At 43.7% G+C, this 20,983-nt stretch overlaps 1 protein-coding gene across 1 annotated transcript in view; it reads right to left on the bottom strand.

The window, feature by feature from the left end:
- Positions 1 to 1,039: 1,039 nt before the first annotated feature.
- CDC34 (cell division cycle 34, ubiquitin conjugating enzyme) overlaps positions 1,040 to 20,983 on the bottom strand; it is a 34,948-nt gene continuing 15,004 nt past the window's right edge. The window contains exons 2-5 of the mRNA XM_073655077.1: positions 17,438 to 17,524; positions 16,001 to 16,098; positions 2,629 to 2,763; positions 1,040 to 2,137 (exon numbers count right to left, since the gene is read on the bottom strand). Of these exons, the coding sequence (XP_073511178.1) occupies positions 1,927 to 2,137; positions 2,629 to 2,763; positions 16,001 to 16,098; positions 17,438 to 17,524 (531 nt within the window). The 3' untranslated portion in view covers positions 1,040 to 1,926. The remainder of the gene's footprint in view (positions 2,138 to 2,628; positions 2,764 to 16,000; positions 16,099 to 17,437; positions 17,525 to 20,983) is intronic.

Here is a 20,983-nt window from a genome sequence, read left to right as displayed (position 1 = left end):
GTTGCTTTGGCTTTATGTTTTGGGTCATTGTCCATCTGTAGTATGAAACGACAACCAATCACTTTGGCTGCATTTGGCTGGATCTGAGCACACAGTATGGCTCTGAATACATCAGAATTCATTCGGCTGCTTCTGTCCTGTGTCACATCATCAATAAACACTAGTGACCCAGTGCCACTGGCAGCCATGCATGCCCAAGCCATCACACTGCCTCCGCCGTGTTTTACAGATGATGTGGTATGCTTTGGATCATGGGCTGTACCACACCTTCGCCATACTTTTCTCTTTCCATCATTCCGGTAGAGGTTAATCTTGGTTTCATCTGTCCAAAGAATGTTCTTCCAGAACTGTGCTGGCTTTTTTAGATGTTTTTTTTAGCAAAGTCCAGTCTAGCCTTTTTATTTTTGATGCTTATGAGTGGCTTGCACGGTGCAGTGAACCCTCTGTATTTACTTTCATGCAGTCTTCTCTTTATGGTAGATTTGGATATTGATACGCCTACCTCCTGGAGAGTGTTCTTCACTTGGTTGGCTGTTGTGAAGGGGTTTCTCTTCACCATGGAGATTATTCTGCGATCATCCACCACTGTTGTCTTCCGTGGGCGCCCAGGTCTTTTTGCATTGATGAGTTCACCAGTGCTTTCTTTCTTTCTCAGGATGTACCAAACTGTAGATTTTGCCACTCCTAATATTGTAGCAATTTCTCGGATGTTTTTTTTCTGTTTTTGCAGCTTAAGGATGGCTTGTTTCACCTGCATGGAGAGCTCCTTAGACCGCATGTTTACTTCACAGCAAAACCTTCCAAATGCAAGTACCACACCTCAAATCAACTCCAGGCCTTTTATCTGCTTAATTGAGAATGACATAACGAAGGGATTGCCCACACCTGTCCATGAAATAGCCTTGGAGGCAATTGTCCAATTACTTTTGGTCCCTTTAAAAACAGGGTGGCACATGTTAAGGAGCTGAAACTCCTAAACCCTTCATCCAATTTTAATGTGGATACCCTCAAATGAAAGCTGAAAGTCTGAACTTCAACTGCATCTGAATTGTTTTGTTTAAAATTCATTGCGGTAATGTCTAGAACCAAAATTAGAAAAATGTTGTCTCTGTCCAAATATATATGGACCTAACTGTAACATTTATTTTTTATTTTATTCTTTTTTTCACAGGTTCTATGGTACCCGGGTCCGGAGGAGAGTCTCCTGTCCTCCACACCCGGGTACCATCCGCATATTAGAACACATGGAATGCGCATCTACATATGCAGTGATGTGTAATCCATGCGTTCAAATGCAAGTCAATGGCGGCGAAAACGCAGCGCTTCCGCAAAATAATTGGTAGTGCTGAGTTTTTTTCCGCAATGATAATCCGCAGCGTAAATTTCCGCAGCATGTGCACAGCACATGCGGATTATCATTGAGGACCATGGCAGGCCTTCTACCATGCGTTTTTTAAGCGTTTCTGCCGCTGCGGAAACGCTTAAAAAAACTATTCGTGGGCACACAGCCTAAGAGGATCCCAACAAGCAAAGCCTTCCACCCACACCCAAAATGAAAACAGAAAGCAACAAAATAAAAAGAATCCTCGCTCTAACCCTCTTAGCCTAATTTCAGCCCTGCACTGCAGCCTGAAATAGCAAAGGTATAGGGTCTGGAGTTAGTGTAGCAGCAGGACTTGCAAAGCACTCTACTGCCATCCCGTGGCACAAGCTTTTACTGCAAGCATTAAGCCATCCACTATCGGAGCTCAAGGACCTTCCTTGGCATTTCAGTAGGGCAAAGCCTCAAAACTCTCCTCTATTTCTCTAGTACCACATGTGCCAGCTGGTAATATGGCCAAGAAAATAAAGAGTGAAAAATCATCAGTGTCTATTTAACTGAGGAGAACATAGGGAACAAGGCAAGTACAGGAGGAAAAGGCGGCGTCAAGATTCTTCATTGCCAGAATCATCCTGGTCTTCATAGCAGCTGTCACCCTCATCTTCCATGTCATCATCCTCATAGTAGTCATCGTAGAACAGGTCAGATCCCTCGTCTGGAGCTGTAACCTTGGTTTTCACACAATATTCAGCTAGTGTGGTGGGAACCTTTACTCCGTCATTGTCTGCATCTACTTTAGTGGTGAGAACTTGCTTCCTATGAAATCAAACAGAGGTAAGGCTATGATAATGGTTTCTGTAAGCCTCAGAGCAGTACCTGCCATATGGCAAGTGACATCAGACTACAGGGCAGATTGCTGTAGTACTGCAGTAGGTTCAGTTCTCAGCTGATTTGTCAAGGGACTTGTAGGAAGTCTTGGAACATCAGCCCATAGTTTAAAAAGATGTAGTCCTATTTTTTGAGGAAAGCAGTCAGGCTTTTCTAATCATTTACTACCCTGCACTGTGGTGGTTTACTGGAACAGAGCTTTTGGTGGAGTATCAACTAGTTCAACTTGTCCCATGGGTATTATTAAAGTAAATTAGGCTACTCCTATCAAATACCTAAGGATACTGCAGGAAAAAAGCATGCTTTAATATATCTATGCATTATTAACACAACTCCATTATTATGGATTAGTAGTCGGCTATATTTCTATCAAAATGGAAGTTCTCCCCCATCCTGCGGTAGCAATGCCTCCAGCTTACCGGATAATGTCTGTGTACTCTCGATCCTGCCCCTTGCTCTCCTTCCATTTCCGGTACATGACAGATGCATCCACGTTAGCCGGGGAAAAGGTGTTTGGCTCATTTAGGAGAGAGATGACACTGAGGAGGATCGTCCTATGCAGAATTAAAAACATGTGCCTTCTTTAACTCACACTTTGCACTGACTAGGGGCAATACCACAAAACACTGTGTCTGCAAATTGAGATTCTGGTTTGGATTTTATCCTAAGTCATATGACAAGGCTCATTAAAGGGTCGATATTGACTTTTTGGATTGTTACTTCCAATAGCTGGCACTAGAGCTCAAATCCTCCTCTTCTCTGAAGAGGCAATTTTCAGGTTTCATTTCCCAGAGGAACATGCATGGCGTATAAGTCTCCTCACTCTGACATGTCAAGCCTGGCTTGTCACTCTCCACAAGAAGAAACGTTACCCCTTAGATCCATTTAACTCAATTAGGGAATTTACAAAAACCTGGACCTTCACACTAATAATCCTGAATATTTTGCACATTATTCAGAGCCACATTACCGTCAGTTGTATCTGTACAGACCACTACAACATATTACACAGCTGTCAGAGACTCTTGGCGAACAATTGCTCAGGGAAAGTGCATATGTTTCCCTGCTGTAACCATTGTAGGAGAACTGTATTAGTACATGCTGGCCATCTAAAAAAATGGTGACCATAGGTGTCCAGCAGGTCTATACACTCTGCTTGCTCCTTCACCCCAAGTCCCACTCACCTCGCCCTAGCTCTTTCTTTCACCTTGATCCCAAATGAAACATCATCCAGTACCCTTTATCCATGAAATTACTGTGATTTCATGGCATACTTTTAACACTAGTGAATTATACAGACGTATACTAGCTGGTCAGAGAAACAATGGGGTAGATTTCTAAGCTAAATGTGCCAGGATATGCCATAAATGTCTAATAGATCCAGGTACCTACCTATCTCCAGATTCCCAGCTCCAACTGGTGCCCTGGCTGCAATAACAGGCGCGGTGGCCACACATACGTGGCCCTCTCCATTCTCCACCTCAGGACTGCACCAATTCATTCGTCAAAGAGGTGGCCGATTTGCACCACAATTTAGTGCAAAGTCACTCTATTAATAGTGTAAAAAATACCAAATTTATCATCTAGCACAAGCCACTTTAATAAATTTGGCACTTTTTTTTTTTTTTTTAAGACTAGAGCAAGTTTTCACTGTTTAAAATTAGACCAGTTTAGTAAATCTGCCCCAATGTTTGCATCGACCAGCAGAGACAAGGGGGCGATTTTAGAAGTGAAACCCTTTCCTTTTGAACTATCTGCTTTCTATTGGCTGAATAAGTGCCAGAAGTCAGGTAGACATTACACCTTAAAAGTTGGTGAAAATCAAAGACATTGGACCATCTTAGTCATTTATGTCCATAAAATATGGCTACCTCTGTGTCTCACATCGTAGCCAGTGAAGAAGTTGCTGTGCATGCACAGCTCTCTCTGACTTCTATGGGAGTTATGAAAATAGTCGAGGAAGCACGCATATGGCCGCTTCCCCGTTCCCAGCAGTGCGAGATGGGGTCATGACCATGAGATAGGAACAGGTCCCAGAGGTGTGGATTCATGGTATTTCCACTTGAAAGATTGGAATATTCCTTTAAAGGGAACCCGTCATGAGAAAAAAACTGTTTTAATGTGCAGCCATAATGCTAATCTGCAAGTAATATTCTGTTGCACACCCCTATGTGGCAGCCGAATGTGATGCTTAGTTGCAGAGAAAAAAATAGAATTAGACTTACCGGTAATTCAGTTTCTAATAACCCTCCACGACAGCACCAAAGGAGGATGTCACCCCACCCTAATAGGGACAGGAAACAAGAAGAAGTCAAATAGCCCCTTCATCATCCTCCCTCCAGTGTTTTTATAAAGGACCACACAACTATGGATGCTTCAAATTATATTTATTCTTAATCAAATTAAATGATTTTTTGGCTAACCAAGCCTGGGAGGGAATTACCAGTGCTGTCGTGGAGGATTATTAGAAACCGAATTACCGGTAAGTCTAATTCTATTTTCTCCAATAACCCCCCCACAACAGCACCAAAGGAGGAGTACCAAAGACTCATATTTAGGGAGGGACAATAGCCTGAAGGCCAAGTCTTTAATGGACATTAAATTAAGTTTGTAATGCTTGGTGAAGGTATGGACTGAAGACCATGTAGCTGCTCTACATATCTGCTCGAGGGAAGCGTTAGCCTTCTCTGCCCAGGAGACAGACATGGCTCTAATAGAGTGTGCTTTCAGCTTTTCTGGCGGCGAGAGATCTTGGATCTGATATGATTCTACTAGTGATGAGCGAGTATGTTCGGCTATCCCTTTCGCCGAGTACCGAGTATTTATAGAGTGCTCGGGCTTTAAGTTTTCTTTGCTCCGTGACCATGATTTGCGACTGTTTGACAGATTTAATACATGTGAGGAATGCCTGCTTTTCCAGCATTCCTCACATGTATTAAATCTGTCAAACAGTCGTAAATCATGGTCACGGAGCGACCAAATCTTAAAGCCCGAGCATTCTATAAATACTCTGAGCTCGGCTGACTATACTCGGCGAAAGGGTTAACCGAACATACTCGCTCATCACTAGATTCTACAATTGCTTTCTTGATCCAAGTAGCGATGGTAACTTTTGAGACTTTCTTTCCTCTGTTCTGACCAGATGGCTGAATAAAGCGGTTCTGATCCTTCCTCCAGGCCTCTGTTTTTTGGAGGTAGTGAAGAACGACCCGCCTTACGTCCAAAGAATGGAATTCTTCTTCTCTTTTATTTTTTGGGTTCTGACAGAAGGAGGGCAGGATTATCTCCTGTGATCGATGAAAGTCTGAGACCACCTTTGGTAAGAAAGATTGGTCCAGTTGTAGAATAATCCTATCATCCAGAATTCTCAAATACGGGTCATTCACTGAGAAGGTCTGGATTTCTCCCACTCTCCTGGCCGTGGTAATTGCTAATAGAAAAGTTGTTTTCCAGGCTAGTTTATCCAGCTCTATTGAGGCCAAAGGTTCAAACGGTGGTAGTGTCAGACCTTTAAGGACGATATTAAGATCCCAGGAGGGAACGTGGTTGATTATTCTGGGACGCAGACGAGTAGCTGCTGTAATGAACCTTTTTACCCACCGATGTTTGCCTAGGCTTTGGTCGAATTAGGCACTTAGCGTTATGATCTGTACCTTGAGGGTGCTAGGTCTAAGGCCTTTTTCCAGTCCCTCTTGTAGGAAATCCAAGATCTGGGTCGTGTCAGGGTGCCGAAGATCTGGCATATTTGGTTTATACCATGTTAAGAAGGTCTTCCATATCTTGCTGTATATGGAGTTTGTTATTTGTTTCCTACTTCTTTGTAGGGTATGAATTACTCGGTCTGAGAGTCCTTTGGCTTTAAGGATTGTGAACTCAGAAGCCAGGCTGCTAGATGGAGGTTCTCTGGATCTGGATGGAGTTTTGGACCCTGATGGAGAAGGTTTTTGATTGCTGGCAGAATGAGGGGTCCTTCTATGCTTAGACTGTTTAGTGCATAGAACCTGCTCCTTTTGGGCCAAAGTGGGGCTATCAAGATTATCTTGACCTCCTCGGTCCTTACTTTTTATAAGGTCTTGGGTAGCAATGGAATTGGGGGAAAAGCGTAAGCTAGATGGAAACGCCACGGGTGAGCGAATGCATCTATCCCCAGGCATACGTCGTCTGGATCTAGGGAGAAGTATTTTTCTGCCTTGGTGTTTTGGTGTCTTGCAAAGAGGTCCACCTCTGGACGACCCCATCGTCTGGTCAGCATGTGGAAAATGTCTGAGTTCAGTTCCCATTCCCCGGGATGGATATTCCTTCTGCTCAGAAATTCGGCCTGGATGTTGTCTGAGCCTTTTATGTGCAGACCTGATAAGGAACAAAGATGTCTTTCTGCCCAGAAGAATATTCTTGCTGAGATACTTTTTAGATTCTCGTACCTTGTACTCCCTTGATGGGACAGGTGAGCTACGGTAGTCATGTTGTCTGAATAGACTTTTACGTGTTTGCCCGCAATGGTTGGAGCTGATATTTTGAGTGCCTCCTCCACTGCCTTTAATTTGCGGAAGTTGGAGGATTGTCTGCTGGTCTCATCTGTCCAGACCCCTTGGAAGGGGGTTTGGGCGACGACTGCTCCCCATCCCATCTTGCTGGCGTCTACCGTGACTGTTATCAAAGGGAACTGAGACCATGGAACCCCTGTTTTTAGGTTTCTTGAGCTGAGCCACCATGACAGGGATGTCTTCACATAATGAGGGATCATGATCTTCCTGTTTAGAGAGTCTGGGGATCAGTCCCACTGTGCGAGAATATAGGTCTGCAATACCCAGGTGTGAGATGGAGTCCAGGCTACGGATTGGATGCAGGCTGTCATGGAGCCGAGGGCTGACATGGCAAATCTTAGGGACACCTTGTTCCGGGTCTTCAGATTCGTTATCTTGGATTTCAAAAGTATCTGCTTGTCCCTGGTAGGAAGGAGGTTTGTCTGGTGGAGTCTAACAGAACACCCAGGAACGTTTTTTCTGTGGCAGGGACCAGGTCTGATTTTTAATGATTTATTAACCGCCCTAGGGTGGTCAGGATTTGGATTGTCCTTTGCAGATCTTCCTGGAGTGACGCCACCAAGGGACCTACTAGTAATAAGTCGTTGAGGTAGGGAATGATGCAGATTTTCTCTTTTCTCATAGAAGCCACTACCTCTGACATAATTTTGGTAAAAATTCTTGGTGCTGAGGATATTCCGAACGACAATACTTTGAATTGGAAATGTAGCGTCTGATCCTCTTGAACAACTGCAAATCTTAGAAATTTTCGGTATGTTGGATGTATAGGGACGTGGTAGTATGCGTCCTCTAAATCGATGATTGCCATCACATATTCTTGTCCTATCAAGGGAACTGCTGATTTGATGGACTCTATTTTGAATCTTCGATAGATGATGTACTGATTTAAGGGTTTCAGATTTATTATTATTCTGTAAGTGCCGTTTGGTTTTCTTATCATAAACAGGCATGAATAGTTGCCTGTGTGTCTGTTTTTGGGACCGGTGAAATAACCCCCAAGGATAGCAGGTTTCTTAGGTCGGACATCAGGGCGATTTTTAATCTCGGGGAGGTTAGAAGAGTTATTCTTACTTTTCTTGGTGGATATGAGGAGAATTCGATCTTCACCCCTTCTTGAATAGCTTTCAAGACCCACTGACTGGAGCAAATCTTTTGCCATTGGGGAAGGTATTTCATGATTTGTCCCCCTACTGCTCTGGCGTCACCGCTTTTGTTGGCGCTGTCCTTTTGCCCTTTGGGGTAGTTCCATCGACCGGACTTTCCTTTCCCCTTGTACTGGGGATTCTGCTCACGAGGGGGGCGAAAAGGGGTCTTCTTGTAGTGTCTGGGTTCTGGCAAGGATTTTTTTTTATCAGCCGCCTTCTCCAGGGAGGTCGTCAAGGGCCTGGCCAAACATATATTCTCCCCTGAAGGGAATGGAATAGAGTTCTATTTTGGAGGCCACATCACCGTTCCACGATTTCAGCCATAGTGCTCACCTTGGAGTTTGATAGGACTGCTGTCCCGGCGGTTGCTCTTACAGATTCCGCTGAAGCATCTGCCAGAAAGTCAGTGGCCTTCTGCAGTAAACGTAGGGAAGCTTGTATCTCTTCTCTGGATGTGCCCATAGCCAGATGCTCTTCAAGTTGGTTGAGCCATCTCGACATGGATCGTGCAACACACGTGGAGACTACGTTAGTGTTCAGAAGGGCTGCAGAGGTTTCCCAGGATTTCCTGAGAAGGCTGTCCATCTTGCGGTCCATAGAATTCTTCAGTTGCGACGAATCCTCGAATGGCAATATTGTCTTTTTAGCGACTCTTGCCACCTGAATATCGACCTTAGGTATCTCGGTCCAACATTTTGAGGTTTCTTCATCTACCGGAAACCTGTCTTTCAATACTGTTGGTGCATTTAGTCTTCTTTAAGGATTTTCCCATTCGTCCAGGATTAAGTCCTGAATGTTTTTATGTATTGGGAACACCATCTTTTTCTTTGAACGGAGACCACCGAACATCTCTTCCTGGACTGATCTAGTGGGCTTCTCTTCTTCCACCTCCATCGTTCTTCTTACTGCTGTGAGGAGGTCTTCCATAAATTCCGTTGAAAAATAATATTTCTTATTTTCCAGATCTTCCTGTGCTGGGTAAGTTGACCTTCCTCTATGAGGTCTTCTGGAAGGGATATTTCATCCTGGGAGTCAGAGTTCCTTTTTTTTCTTCCAGGGAAATCTCCCTCTTCTTAGCCTTTGGAGGCGAATCAGAAGTGGATTGGGAAAAGGAGGCCAATGAAGATTGAACCTCTTGACAGACTATCCCCTTGATTTTGTCTATGAGGGACGGCTGCTCTTCCCTAATAATTTTCTCCGCACATTTTTGGCATAAATATTTTTTGTTTGAAGAAGATAGCTTTTTTGCACATATTGCACACTTCCGGCTAGACTTATTTCCTGGTGCAGGATCCTTGTCCCCCTAAAAAAGAGGGAGAAGGGTAATTAATGTATTAATTCTAACCTGCATCTAGCAAAGGACCCCCAGTGCCAAACTTACTGGGACTGGAATTGCGCTGGACTCCGCAGACATGGAGAAGATAGATTCTTGACCATCAAGTGTATAAAATACAAAACGGATTAGGTCCTACCTTAAGATGTCTTCTGTCGAGGGCTCGTATATAGGCGACTGGACTCAGCGCTCTTCCTCTTTCCCTGGGGAGTGGGTGGGAAGGCTCCTCCCCCTTGGTTCAGTTTGTGAAGCAGGAACACCTGCGATCACCTGCGTTTTTTTTTTTTTTCAGTTTTTTTTTTATTCTATGTGAGCCTTAATGGACCGGAAGTAACCTAAGGGACCCTGTTTCGGCGTCCCACGTCACTTTCCAGCCATTTTTTAGGTTCCTGCGTTCCAGGGTGGAATGCAGACTGGGAGTGACGTCATCCAGCGGTCCGCGTCACTTCCGGGATCTGGCACGCGTCTCTCCTGCTATGGAGATCGCCGGAGGCCGTCTGAGAGGGGGGGAGGAGCTGGGCTGGAGAGCTCGAGGAGGCCTTCAGCCCAACACCCACCGGACCTTACCCGCAGGTGCGGACTCGGTGGGGATGGGAGTCCCGAGTCCCGCAGGAGACGGGAGCAGCATAAGGGGAGGAGGAGAATACCGCTCGGTCCTAGCTGCCCGGCTAAAAGGTATGCTGGGCGTCTGCTGCCGGCACAGAGCACCCTGGATGACTTCTTCATCCCAATAGGGACAGGAAAAATACTGGAGGGAGGATGAGGGAGGGGCTATTTGACCTCTTTGTGTTTTCTGTCCATATTAGGGTGGGGTGACATCCTCCTTTGGTGCTGTCGTGGGGGGTTATTGGAGAAAATGAGAATTTAACTTACTGCAGCCACTGAGCGCCAGTCACCAGGGTGGTGCCAGGGGATTGTGAGCAGTCATCGTTCTACACAGTGGGCTCGCAGTAATCACTCCCCCTGCTCCTTGTCTGACATCCTGTATAGTACCTTCACCCACTGAGGTGCAGGATGCCACTAGACCAGGGATGTCAAACTCAAATACATAGAGGGCCAAAATTAAATCTTGATATTTAAAAAATGTCTACACTTGAGGAAGTTTTTCCTTATGAAATATAATGATGAAACTTTTCATATGGAAACAAACTTAAAGGGGTTGTCCCACAAACAAAGCACACTTTAATTAGTAGATCTTAGAATAAAATTAACACATCACAAAAGGGGCCTACTGGAATAATATGCTATGTAAGAGCAGTAAAAAGCATATAACCCAATAGCCTAATTTAAATATGTAATAACAAAGGATAGAAAACCTTCAATTAATAAATAATACTCTTCATACAGAATAATGGGCCCCACATAGTCCTCTATACAGAATAATGGCTCCACATAGTCCTCCAGGCAGTATAGTGGGCCCCGCATAGTCCTCCATACAGAATAATGGGCCCCGCATAGCCCTCCATACAGAATAATGGGCCCCGCATAGCCCTCCATACAGAATAATGGGCCCCGCATAGTCCTCCATACAGAATAATGGGCCCCGCATAGTCCTCCATACAGAATAATGGGCCCCGCATAGTCCTCCATACAGAATAATGGGCCCCGCATAGTCCTCCATACAGAATAATGGGCCCCGCATAGTCCTCCATACAGAATAATGGGCCCCGCATAGTCCTCCATACAGAATAATGGGCCCCGCATAGTCCTCCATACAGAATAATGGGCCCCGCATAGTCCTCCATACAGAATAATGGGCCCCGCATAGTCCTCCATACAGAATAATGGGCCCCGCATAGTCCTCCATACAGAATAATGGGCCCCGCATAGTCCTCCATACAGAATAATGGGCCCCGCATAGTCCTTCATACAGAATAATGGGCCCCGCATAGTCCTCCATACAGAATAATGGCCCCTATTTCCTTCAATACAGTATAATGACCCCTAATGTCCGCTATACAATTTAATTGGCCCTGCATTGCCCTGAAGCAAAGCATCCCATTAGGCAGCTACATACATATGGATGGAACAGTATTTAGCTGCAGATTACTACTATGGCTGCAGGTAAATACCATGTCTTCTCATGTCAGGTTCCCTTCACCCCAGGGCGATTTTCTGTTTTTCGTGTTCTCCTCCCCATCTTCCAAGAGACATAATTTTTTTATTCTTCCAGCCATATGAGATCTTCTTTTTTGCGGCACGAATTGTACTTTTGAATGACACCATTCATTTTGTCATAGTGTACTCAAAAAAGGGAAAAAATATTCCAAGTGCGGTGAAATTGCAAAAAAAGTGCAATTTCACAGATGTTTATTTTTTTTTATTTACCATGTTTAATATATGTAAAACTGGCCTGCCATTATTATTCTCCAGGCCATTACGAGTTAGCAGATACCAAACATGTACAGTTTTTTTTATTTAAGTGGTGGAAAAAAATTCTGAAATTTGTCCAAAAAAATTGCTTTTGTTGCCATTTTCTGAGACCTGTAAAGTTATCACTTTTCGGGATATAGAGCTATGCGAGGGCTTATTTTTTGCGCCCTGAGCTGACGTTTTTACTGATCTGATTCTGGGGTAGATACAATGTTTTGATCGCCTTTTATTGCAATGTTGCGTAGAACAAAAAAACTTGATTCTTGCGTTTTTTTTTTTTATGGTTACGGATTAATTTATTGTATATTTTGATAGATACCAAATATGTGTATTTTTTCGTTGTTTTATTTTTGATGGGGCAAAAGGGGGGTAGTTTGAACTTGTGCTTTTTTAAAACTTTTTTTTATTTACTGAATTTAATAGTCCCCTTAGGAGACTTCAAACTGTGATCATCCGATAGCCTGTGCTACACACAGCAGTGCATCAGCAGAAATCACTATCTTGGCCGGCGTTCACAGTATGATCGTGTTGAGAGGCACGGGGGCATTCAGCGGATGAGCACGTGACGGGCAGGATCAATGACGCAATTCCTGTCTGTCCGTGTTAAATGCCGCTGTCAGTGACTGGCTGGATCCCTGATCCACTCGCAGCTGTTAGAGACACTTGATAGCTGATTATATCAGCCATCAAGTGCAGGGAAAGACACGGGCTCAGCGTGTGAGCCCACATCAAAGGCAGGGATACGGCCGATGACGTAAATATACGTCATCGGTTGTGAAGGGGCTAAGAATGGTTTTCTATTGATGCTGATGAAACTTGTTGCTCTGTATCTATACGCACACATTATCTGTTTCCTAAAGTCTACAGTGTTTTGGACATTTCTGCTTTATACGCATATTCATGTGTACCCATACCGAGGCAAGATGTAGTAGCCAGGTGGGACTTATTTAAAACACCTTTGACTAGCCATTTTCAGTGACAGATCAAGGCTGGTGCAAGCCTTTGAGCAAAAGATATGACTTATAAATAGTCTCTCTCAGAAATGTCCTACCTTTTTGTTGCTTTAGAGCATACATGTCAAACTCTGGCCCGTGGCCAAATCTGGCCCAAAGGGTGGTTTTATTTGGCCTGTGAACAACCACCCCTATGTGGGGCCCATTATTCTGTATGGACTATGTGGGGCCCATTATCCTGTACTGAGGACTGTGTGGGGCCCATTATCCTGTACTGAGGACTGTATGGGGCCCATTATTCTGTATGGACTGTGTGGGGCCCATTATCCTGTACTGAGGACTGTATGGGGCCCATTATTCTGTATGGACTGTGTGGGGCCCATTATCCTGTACTGAGGACTGTATGGGGCCCATTATTCTGTATGGACTGTGTGGGGCCCATTATCCTGTACGGAGGACTGTGTGGGGCCCATTATCCTGTACGGAGGACTGTGTGGGGCCCATTATCCTGTACGGAGGACTGTGTGGGGCCCATTATCCTGTACGGAGGACTGTGTGGGGCCCATTATCCTGTACGGAGGACTGTGTGGGGCCCATTATCCTGTACGGAGGACTGTGTGGGGCCCATTATCCTGTACGGAGGACTGTGTGGGGCCCATTATCCTGTACGGAGGACTGTGTGGGGCCCATTATCCTGTACGGAGGACTGTGTGGGGCCCATTATCCTGTACGGAGGACTGTGTGGGGCCCATTATCCTGTACGGAGGACTGTGTGGGGCCCATTATTCTGTACGGAGGACTGTGTGGGGCCCATTATCCTGTACGGAGGACTGTGTGGGGCCCATTATTCTGTACGGAGGACTGTGTGGGGCCCATTATTCTGTACGGAGGACTGTGTGGGGCCCATTATTCTGTACGGAGGACTGTGTGGGGCCCATTATTCTGTACGGAGGACTGTGTGGGGCCCATTATTCTGTACGGAGGACTGTGTGGGGCCCATTATTCTGTACGGAGGACTCTGTGGGGCCCATTATCCTGTACGGAGGACTGTGTGGGGCCCATTATTCTGTACGGAGGACTGTGTGGGGCCCATTATTCTGTACGGAGGACTGTGTGGGGCCCATTATTCTGTACGGAGGACTGTGTGGGGCCCATTATCCTGCACGGAGGACTGTGTGGGGCCCATTATCCTGCACGGAGGACTGTGTGGGGCCCATTATCCTGTACGGAGGACTGTGTGGGGCCCATTATCCTGTACGGAGGACTGTGTGGGGCCCATTATCCTGTACGGAGGACTGTGTGGGGCCCATTATCCTGTACGGAGGACTGTGTGGGGCCCATTATCCTGTACGGAGGACTGTGTGGGGCCCATTATCCTGTACGGAGGACTGTGTGGGGCCCATTATCCTGTACGGAGGACTGTGTGGGGCCCATTATCCTGTACGGAGGACTGTGTGGGGCCCATTATTCTGTACGGAGGACTGTGTGGGGCCCATTATTCTGTACGGAGGACTGTGTGGGGCCCATTATTCTGTACGGAGGACTGTGTGGGGCCCATTATTCTGTACGGAGGACTGTGTGGGGCCCATTATTCTGTACGGAGGACTGTGTGGGGCCCATTATTCTGTATGGAGGACTGTGTGGGGCCCATTATTCTGTACGGAGGACTATGTGGGGCCCATTATTCTGTACGGAGGACTATGTGGGGCCCATTATTCTGTACGGAGGACTATGTGGGGCCCATTATTATGTATGGAGGACTATGTGGGGCCCATTATCCTATCGGATGTACAGCGATCAAAACATCGTATCTACCCCAAAATGCTATCAGTAAAAATGTCAGCTCATGGTGCAAAAAATTAAGCCGTCACACAGCTCGCTATACCGAAAATTGAAAACGTTACGCATCTTGGAAAGTGGCGACACAAGAAAAGGTTTTTTGCTTTTTTACACAAACTTTATATTTTTTCTCACCACTTAAATAAAAAAAAATACATACATGTTTTGGTATCTGCATACTCGTACTGACCTGGAGAATCATATTGCCAAGTTAGTTATAGCATATAGTGAACATTGTTAAAAAAAAAAAAAAAAGTGCAAGTTTACAATTTTTTTCAATTTCAACGCAGTTGGAATTTTTTCCTGCTTTCCAGTGCATCACATAATGAAATGAATGATGTCATTCAAAAGTACAACTCGTAAAAAACAAACCCTCATATGGCTATATTGACAGAAAATAAAAAAAGCTATGACTCTTGGAAGAAGGGGAGTAAAAAATGAAAACGAAAAGAACATAACAATAAAAAAAACATAAAAAGGGAAAATCATCCGGGGGTTAAGGAGATGAAAGGTAAAAAAAAAATTCTGAAGAAAAATCAAAATGAAATTTTGCTTTGTGTTGCTATTTTCCAAGACCTCTAATATTTTTATTTTTCTGTTGATGGAGCTGTATGAGGGCTTGTTTTTCACGTGGTGAACTGACATTTTTATTGATACAATTTTGGGGTACATACAAAAAAAATTTTCATTATATTTTAATTTTATATTTTGACAGCCTGGACTTTTAGGAATACAGCAATACTGAACATGTATTTTTTTTTAATGGGAGAAAAGGGAAGTGCTAGAAGCTGTGGGGCAGTGCTGGTGTCACTCACTGCATCTACTTCTATCCCCTACCGACATCTTGTTTCACAGTTAGAAGCTGCGGCGGAGATAAAAGCAGAGTGCCAGTGCTGCACTCACATCTCCCTCATTGTCTATCACCATGAATCCAGGATATATTCAGAGGGCGGCTATACAGGAAACTGTAGTAAGTAACTGCAGCACTGACCCCTGATGTTCCAGAAGGAGGGATAGGTGCCGCAGTTAAGTCAGTGTAGCCTCAGCCTACTGTAACGTCCCGTGCAAGACTCCTCTCAAATGAAATGTCACAGGAAGGGAAGTTAAAAAAAAACATTTAGGGATTAGCTACATAGGGAAAAGGGTAGAGCTAGAGATTGTATAATAAAGCAAATTATATTACAAAGGTGGTTAGGGTGCAAAGATTAGATATTTAGAAAGGAAATTTTAGGTACCAGACCCCTTCTTAAGTCTCAAGGGAGATTGGCACTTGGCTCTGAGATAGTAAGGTTAGTGAACATTGCAGTCAGTCACCTCTTCTGCCACATATTAAAGTGTCACTGTTGTTGGAGATTCACCTAATGACTTTCCAGACTATGATCCTGTTCTTTGAAGCATTGGAAATAAGAAATAAAGGCCCCTGGGAAATATGTCCTACCTACAGTACAGTCCCTGGTCACTTGCTGGATGTGGAAAGCCCAAATAAATTACTCACTATACAACAACACCTAAGCACCACATGTTCTCAGATCATATTTTCATGGAGAATAATAGAAGATATGTCGGGATACTGCTACACTTTATGCCTGTAGACAAAAGCTTACCGCACATTCTGGGTTGGGTTCCACCTTTCAGAAGGAAGTTCTCCACTCTGTGGGTCATCTACTGGAGGATGCAAGATGGAAATGCATACATCTCCATTCTGGAAGAAACACAAAAGGATGAAAGTGAAGGTGCAACACTCCTGAAGTCGTCAATCAATGCTGTAATGCATATGATGAAGGATACTTATTGATTGTTTTTTTTACGATTTTATCAGTAATTTTCAGTGGCCACAGGGTTATACTAGACTTATTCTTCTTTTTCTTACAGTAGGTGGACCGACTGACTCTATTTTTTTGTATTGAAGCATCTATGAGCCTGTGATTCATAGTGAATGGTTGAACCTGTGTTATGTACAGGGCTGCTTCTGCCATGAGGGGATATGAGCATCTTGCCTATGGCAGAGATCTGAGTGTTTTTCCAGAGGGTGACATTTTGCAGTCCTCCCAAGAATGGGATTTAGCTGGTTCTACAATCCGGATGTTAGACAGCCATCTCAGAGAACATGTATAATGCCGGTTCCTTGCTTTTACAGATGCAAATACAATTGGAAATGTGAGTGCCGGCACTACAGGTCCAGAGGCAACATGCAGCAGCATATGGCCGCCTGATTCCAGAGCTGTCACTGCTGCGCCACAGAGGCAGCGAGACACTGGTAAGGTAAGTGCTCAGTAACTGTACACAGGGGAGGGGATGTTAGTGTGAGGGCACAGTATGGCGGTAACAGTATATAGAAGGAAAAAAGTGTGAGGGAGCACAGTATATTGTACGGGTAGAGTAAAAGCACAGTATGGAGATGGGGCAGTGTGAAAAAGGGGCACAATATGGAAAGGGGGAAATGTGAGTGGAGTATAGTGTGAAAAAATAGTATGGAGAGGTAGTAGCATATAAGGTCCAGTGTGAGGGGACAGTGTGCAGAAGGAGCAGTATGGAAATGGAAACGGCGAGGTGAGAAACCGTGGAAACTCTCTCAGGATCGGTGGTGTACTCAGCAATCTGACCCCCACTCCAAGTGGTTGTACATCCTAGTGATACACTCTGATTGTGTGAGCGGAATAACCCTTTAAAAAACAAAAAGTTCTCTTGCCAAAGAATTTGGATGCACATAAATCAGCCTACAGCTGTCACCGTGAACAGTGTATCAATGTAAAAGAAAGTTTAATTATAGTTTTTATCTCAGTAGGGTCCCCTCCTGCATTTGCCTTACAAATACTGATGTGTGAATGGGGCTAAAGAAGAGTTCGATGGAAACTTGTATTCCCATTCTCCATCATAGCAAGAAAATCTGCACGTATATTTTAATAATTTACTATCTGGAAAAGTGTTGATCATACACTCCATATCTGAACATGTTTTGATCATTTCTGTTTCCGTACATACAGTATATTAGAATAGGTATTATACAGTATCACTTTGCTGCTGGAGCTACATATACTTACCTCATAGATGTTTGGGTGCCACATTTTTGTTAGGAATCGAAATGCCGGGGGAGAATATGGATAATCAATAGGAAACTTTAGACGAGCCTGGAAAATGCATAACAGAAATTAGTACATCAGAGAGCGCCATTTCTTACCTAAATACTATGTATGCGGCCGCAGAAGGTATTAAAGTTAGGTACAATCACACATCCATGTGCCTCATCCAAGTGCTGTCAGCAGACTGACCCTTAGAGTTTCATTGATCCATACATACATCAGTTATAAAAACAGATCCATGTGTGCGGCCAGTGAGACTTAAAGAATGTCCTGTTCTCATTTGTATTGGGTCTCGAACTCCGCCATTAAATGGGTGGTCCGGCACCTAAAATGTATTTTCTAACTATCTTTACCCCCTAACCACTTTTTAATTTCCTTTATTACACAACACCCTACACTTTTCCCTATCTAACTAATCTCTAAATGTGTTTTTTTTTTACTGTACTTCCTGTGACGTTTCATTTGAAAGGAGTCATTTGAAAGGAGGACATGACTTCACTGGAGGCTGGAGCTGCATTCAGTCCCTGCAGTGTCCATCGCCCTTTCTGGAACAGGACATAACAGGTGGCAGCGCTGCAGCTACTTATTAGGTTCTTGCTTCACAGCCTCCTCTGAAGAAGTCCTGGATCCCGGGCAATGGACGCTGAATGATGACCTTTCGGGCTACATGCAAAATGCTATGTGTGGCAGAAAACTAACACTGCACATCACCCTGAAAATACCATCCCCACCGTCAAACACGGTGGTGGCAGCATCAAGCTGTGGGATGCTTTTCTTCAACAGGGACAGGGAAGCTAGCAGAGTTGATAGGAACAAGGACGGAGCTAAATATAGGGCAATGCTGGAGGAAAACTTGTTACTGGCTGCACAAGACTTGAAACTGGGGCGAAGGTTCACCATCCAGCAGGACAATGACCCTAAACATACTGCCAGAGCTACAATGGAATGGATTAGAGCAGTGTTCTCCAACTCCAGTCCTCAAGAGCCACCAGCAGGTCATGTTTTCAGGATTTCCTTACTGTTGCACAGGCGATAATTCCATCAAGTGTGCAATACTAAGGAAATCCTGAAAACATGACCTGCTGGTGGCTCTTGAGGACTGGAGTTGGAGAACACTGGTGTAGATCAAATCATATTCATGTTTGAATGCCCAGCCAAAGTCCAGACCTAAATCTCATTGAGAATCTGTGGCAAGAATTGAAAATTGCTGGTCACAGACGCTCTCCACAGAAGTGTGGCATCGTTTTTTTTCGCGGATGCCACACGTATCCATTATAATCTATGGTGCTGCACACATGTCCGTGTGTTTGCACAGACCCTGTTCCGTTTTTTACTAGCAGCACGGATGACAAGGGCTAATACAAGTCTATGGGTCCTTGTAAAACACGTACAGCACACAGATGGATGGCATCTGTGTGTCCTCCATGTGCTGTATGTGTCTAACATTGCAAAGTATAGAAGCTTTAGAATTAATTTTTCTGAAGCCAAAGCGGGAAAAAAAACGCATGGCACCGGTACAGTTTTTTTTCCGGTACTGGTTTTATATGGACGTATGAAGTGGGCCAGAGGCAGATCTCTTCATGTGGACTGTGCTTAATCTAGTGCATCAATACCGGCCAGAGCACTGCACGGAGCCAGCTACACTGACCCTTCATATACAAAGAGACCATCAGCAAAGCATCACCTTCATCTCCACTGATTGGAATATTACCTGACCGCAATACACTAACATTGGACTCTGATGACAGCTCTCATAAAAGACTTCCTATCCACCTAAATAGGATTCCTAATATATGTGACAACAACTGTTGGGATTATTTTGAAGTGTACATAACTCAGTTTGCACTTGTATCTGAATACAAATGCAAGTCACAATTTTCAGATTTGTATTTTTAAAATAATTAGAAAACCATGTATCTTTCCCTTTACACTTCACAAATACTTGCTACTTTGTGTTGGTATGTCACAAAAAATCCCAATAAAATATATTTAACGTAAAAAAATGTTGAAAATTTGATGGGGTATGAATACTTTTTTCAAGCACTGTAATTCTGATATCACTGTAACTGACTGTAGTTACAGAAAAGTAGAGCTGTCTTATTTTTTACCGCAGGGTGCAATAGAGTTTAAAAAAATAAAAACAATTTTTGACCGTTCATTTTGCTACTCAAGAATGGGAGTAGAAAGTGATCAAAAAATATTATGCACCCCAAAATGGTGCTTACACTAATTCCACAAAAACACAAACACCCATACAGTTCTAGGGAAAAATAAAAAACTTAACTATTTAAAAACTTGTCTCTTAGAAGAAAAACGCACATTTTTGCCTTGTTTTTACGTGTGTTTTTTGTGTTTTTCCCAGTCACTAGAATGGTTGAAAAGGGCTGCAAAAACGTTGAAAGAATGGACATTCTTTAGATCTCAAACTGCTTCAAATCTGCAAGGAAATAATAGGCAACATGTGAATGAGAGTTCAGAAATCTCATCCGCTTTGCTGGACAGTAAGGCCATGTGTACATGTAGAGAATTTGTAAGCTAAAACCAGGAGTGGGTGAATAATACAGAAGTGGTGTTTCCATTATACTTTTCCTCTGTTCCTCTCCTAGTTTTGGCTTACAGATACTGAGGTAAAAAAACTCACCAAATACTCAACGTGTGCACATGGCATAAAATGTTACGGTTTTCGAGCCAAAAATGCGACGGGTGCACATAATCTATGGCTCAGTTCACATTTATCCTGTGCTCTATGCTGAGCACTTACATTGAAGTTTCCCTCTCAAACTCCCCAAATAAATGTTATGCAGACAAAACCGTTCACTATGAGGCAGATGGAGTGACTTAGGACGCCATATAACGTATTTTTACACATGTACAAAAGTGCAGTCTACCACAGTTTTGTGCACCACTAAAAAGGACGCCGCTGAACAGAGGCCAGAGAGTCCAGCGTAACTCTGCTGCTAGATTATAATGAATGGTTCTATTGGGAATTCTGTCTGAATCATCTATAGTACTGGGCTAAAGTTTAAGGAAGGTTTGTAAAAAAAAAATGCTGCAGCATGAGAATACTTTCAAAAATAGAAGTGCGAGGCTACGTTTGCACAATGAAATTTTGGTGAGGTTTCTACGCTGGGTATGTTTTTAAAAAAACACAAGTAACCTATTTTACTTTACCCCTTCACGACACCTGAAGTATATATACACGTCATGGTTGGGAAGTACTTCCCGACCAATGCAGTATATACACACAGGTGGTCAAAATTGTTGGTACCCCTCGTTTAATGAAAGAAAAGCCCACAATGGTCACAGAAATAACTTGAATCTGACAAAAGTAATAATAAATTAAAAATCTATGAAAGTGAACAAATGGAAGTCAGACATTGCTTTTCTGCTTCCACAGAATTTTAAAAAAAATTAAACTCATGAAATAGGCCTGGACAGAAATGATGGCACCCCTGAAAATAATGTGACAAAAGGGACATGTTAATTAGTGGACACAAATTGATTTAA

Source organism: Phyllobates terribilis, unplaced genomic scaffold (genome assembly GCF_046119375.1).
Source record: "Phyllobates terribilis strain yellow unplaced genomic scaffold, ASM4611937v1 Scaffold_1__5_contigs__length_1240528914, whole genome shotgun sequence".
Lineage (NCBI taxonomy): Eukaryota > Metazoa > Chordata > Amphibia > Anura > Dendrobatidae > Phyllobates > Phyllobates terribilis.
The sequence above is the reverse complement of the archived record's forward strand: the minus strand, read 5'-3'. Positions and strand labels throughout refer to the sequence as shown.